The sequence below is a fragment of the Halyomorpha halys genome, unplaced genomic scaffold (assembly GCF_000696795.3).
Source record: "Halyomorpha halys isolate HHAL.00 unplaced genomic scaffold, Hhal_1.1 Scaffold2816.1, whole genome shotgun sequence".
Classification (NCBI taxonomy): Eukaryota; Metazoa; Arthropoda; class Insecta; order Hemiptera; family Pentatomidae; genus Halyomorpha; species Halyomorpha halys.
Window position 1 is genome coordinate 4314 of NW_027116560.1, and position 996 is coordinate 5309.

General features: G+C 31.7%; 1 protein-coding gene across 1 annotated transcript in view; it reads left to right on the forward strand.

Annotated features, from left to right (window-relative positions):
- Positions 1-812: 812 nt before the first annotated feature.
- LOC112211760 (transient receptor potential cation channel trpm) overlaps positions 813-996 on the forward strand; it is a gene marked incomplete at both ends in the record, with an annotated part of 2812 nt that continues 2628 nt past the window's right edge. The window contains 1 exon segment of the mRNA XM_024363985.2: positions 813-972. Coding sequence (XP_024219753.2) covers positions 813-972 — 160 coding nt within the window.

Here is a 996-nt window from a genome sequence, read left to right on the forward strand (position 1 = left end):
AAAAATTATTTCCGATTTGGGAGATTCAAGTCTTTAGGGCGCGGATCAAAAAAATAACCCGTATGAATTGGGCTTAAAATCTGATTCAGTTCAGATTTTATCAGAATCCATAAAAAATAAATGAGGAGAAGATGGTTGGGGGTGCGGTCAATGAAACACAAATAAGTATGATTAACTTATTTTAATGTGCCGACGTTTCGGCTAGAGTTTGTAGCCTTCTTCAGGGCTAAAAACAAAACAAGATAACAACCACAGTAAGTATAGAAAAATAAAAAAATATAAAAAGAAAGTATAAACAAAATAATTTTACACATACAATGAATAATTTTACAAAATAGAATTAATAAAATGAAGTGATATATGAAGTGATATATATGTAATAGTTGTAAAACTATTCATTGTATGTGTAAAATTATTTAGTTTATACTTTCTTTTTATATTTTTTTATTTTTCTATACTTACTGTGGTTGTTATCTTGTTTTGTTTTTAGCCCTGAAGAAGGCTAGAAACTCTAGCCGAAACGTCGGCACATTAAAATAAGTTAATCATACTTATTTGTGTTTCATTGACCGCACCCCCAACCATCTTCTCCTCATTTATCATCCACGGTCAACTATCTCTCATAATCATAAAAAATAATGTACTCTCTTCCATTGAGAATTCCAGAGATAGGTGCTCTGGAGAAGATTAGGAAATTATCAATACACCTACCAATATTAACCAAATGCGACTGTTCAATAGGGATGAGCTTCAGGTTAATTACTTTTAAAATAAAATCTATTGCTTGATTAATATGAATATAAATATTTCAGGTGTCACAAGACAAGTTGGTGATGCTTTACTTATGGAGCGTTCTCAAAGGAGTGGACGGGTTGTGAGCATTGGTATTGCTCCATGGGGAATAGTTGAAAATAACCATGAATTAATTGGTCACAATAGAGATGTCCCTTACCATTCCATCTCTTCTCCAAGGTGTGTTGTGAGTTTTTATATATA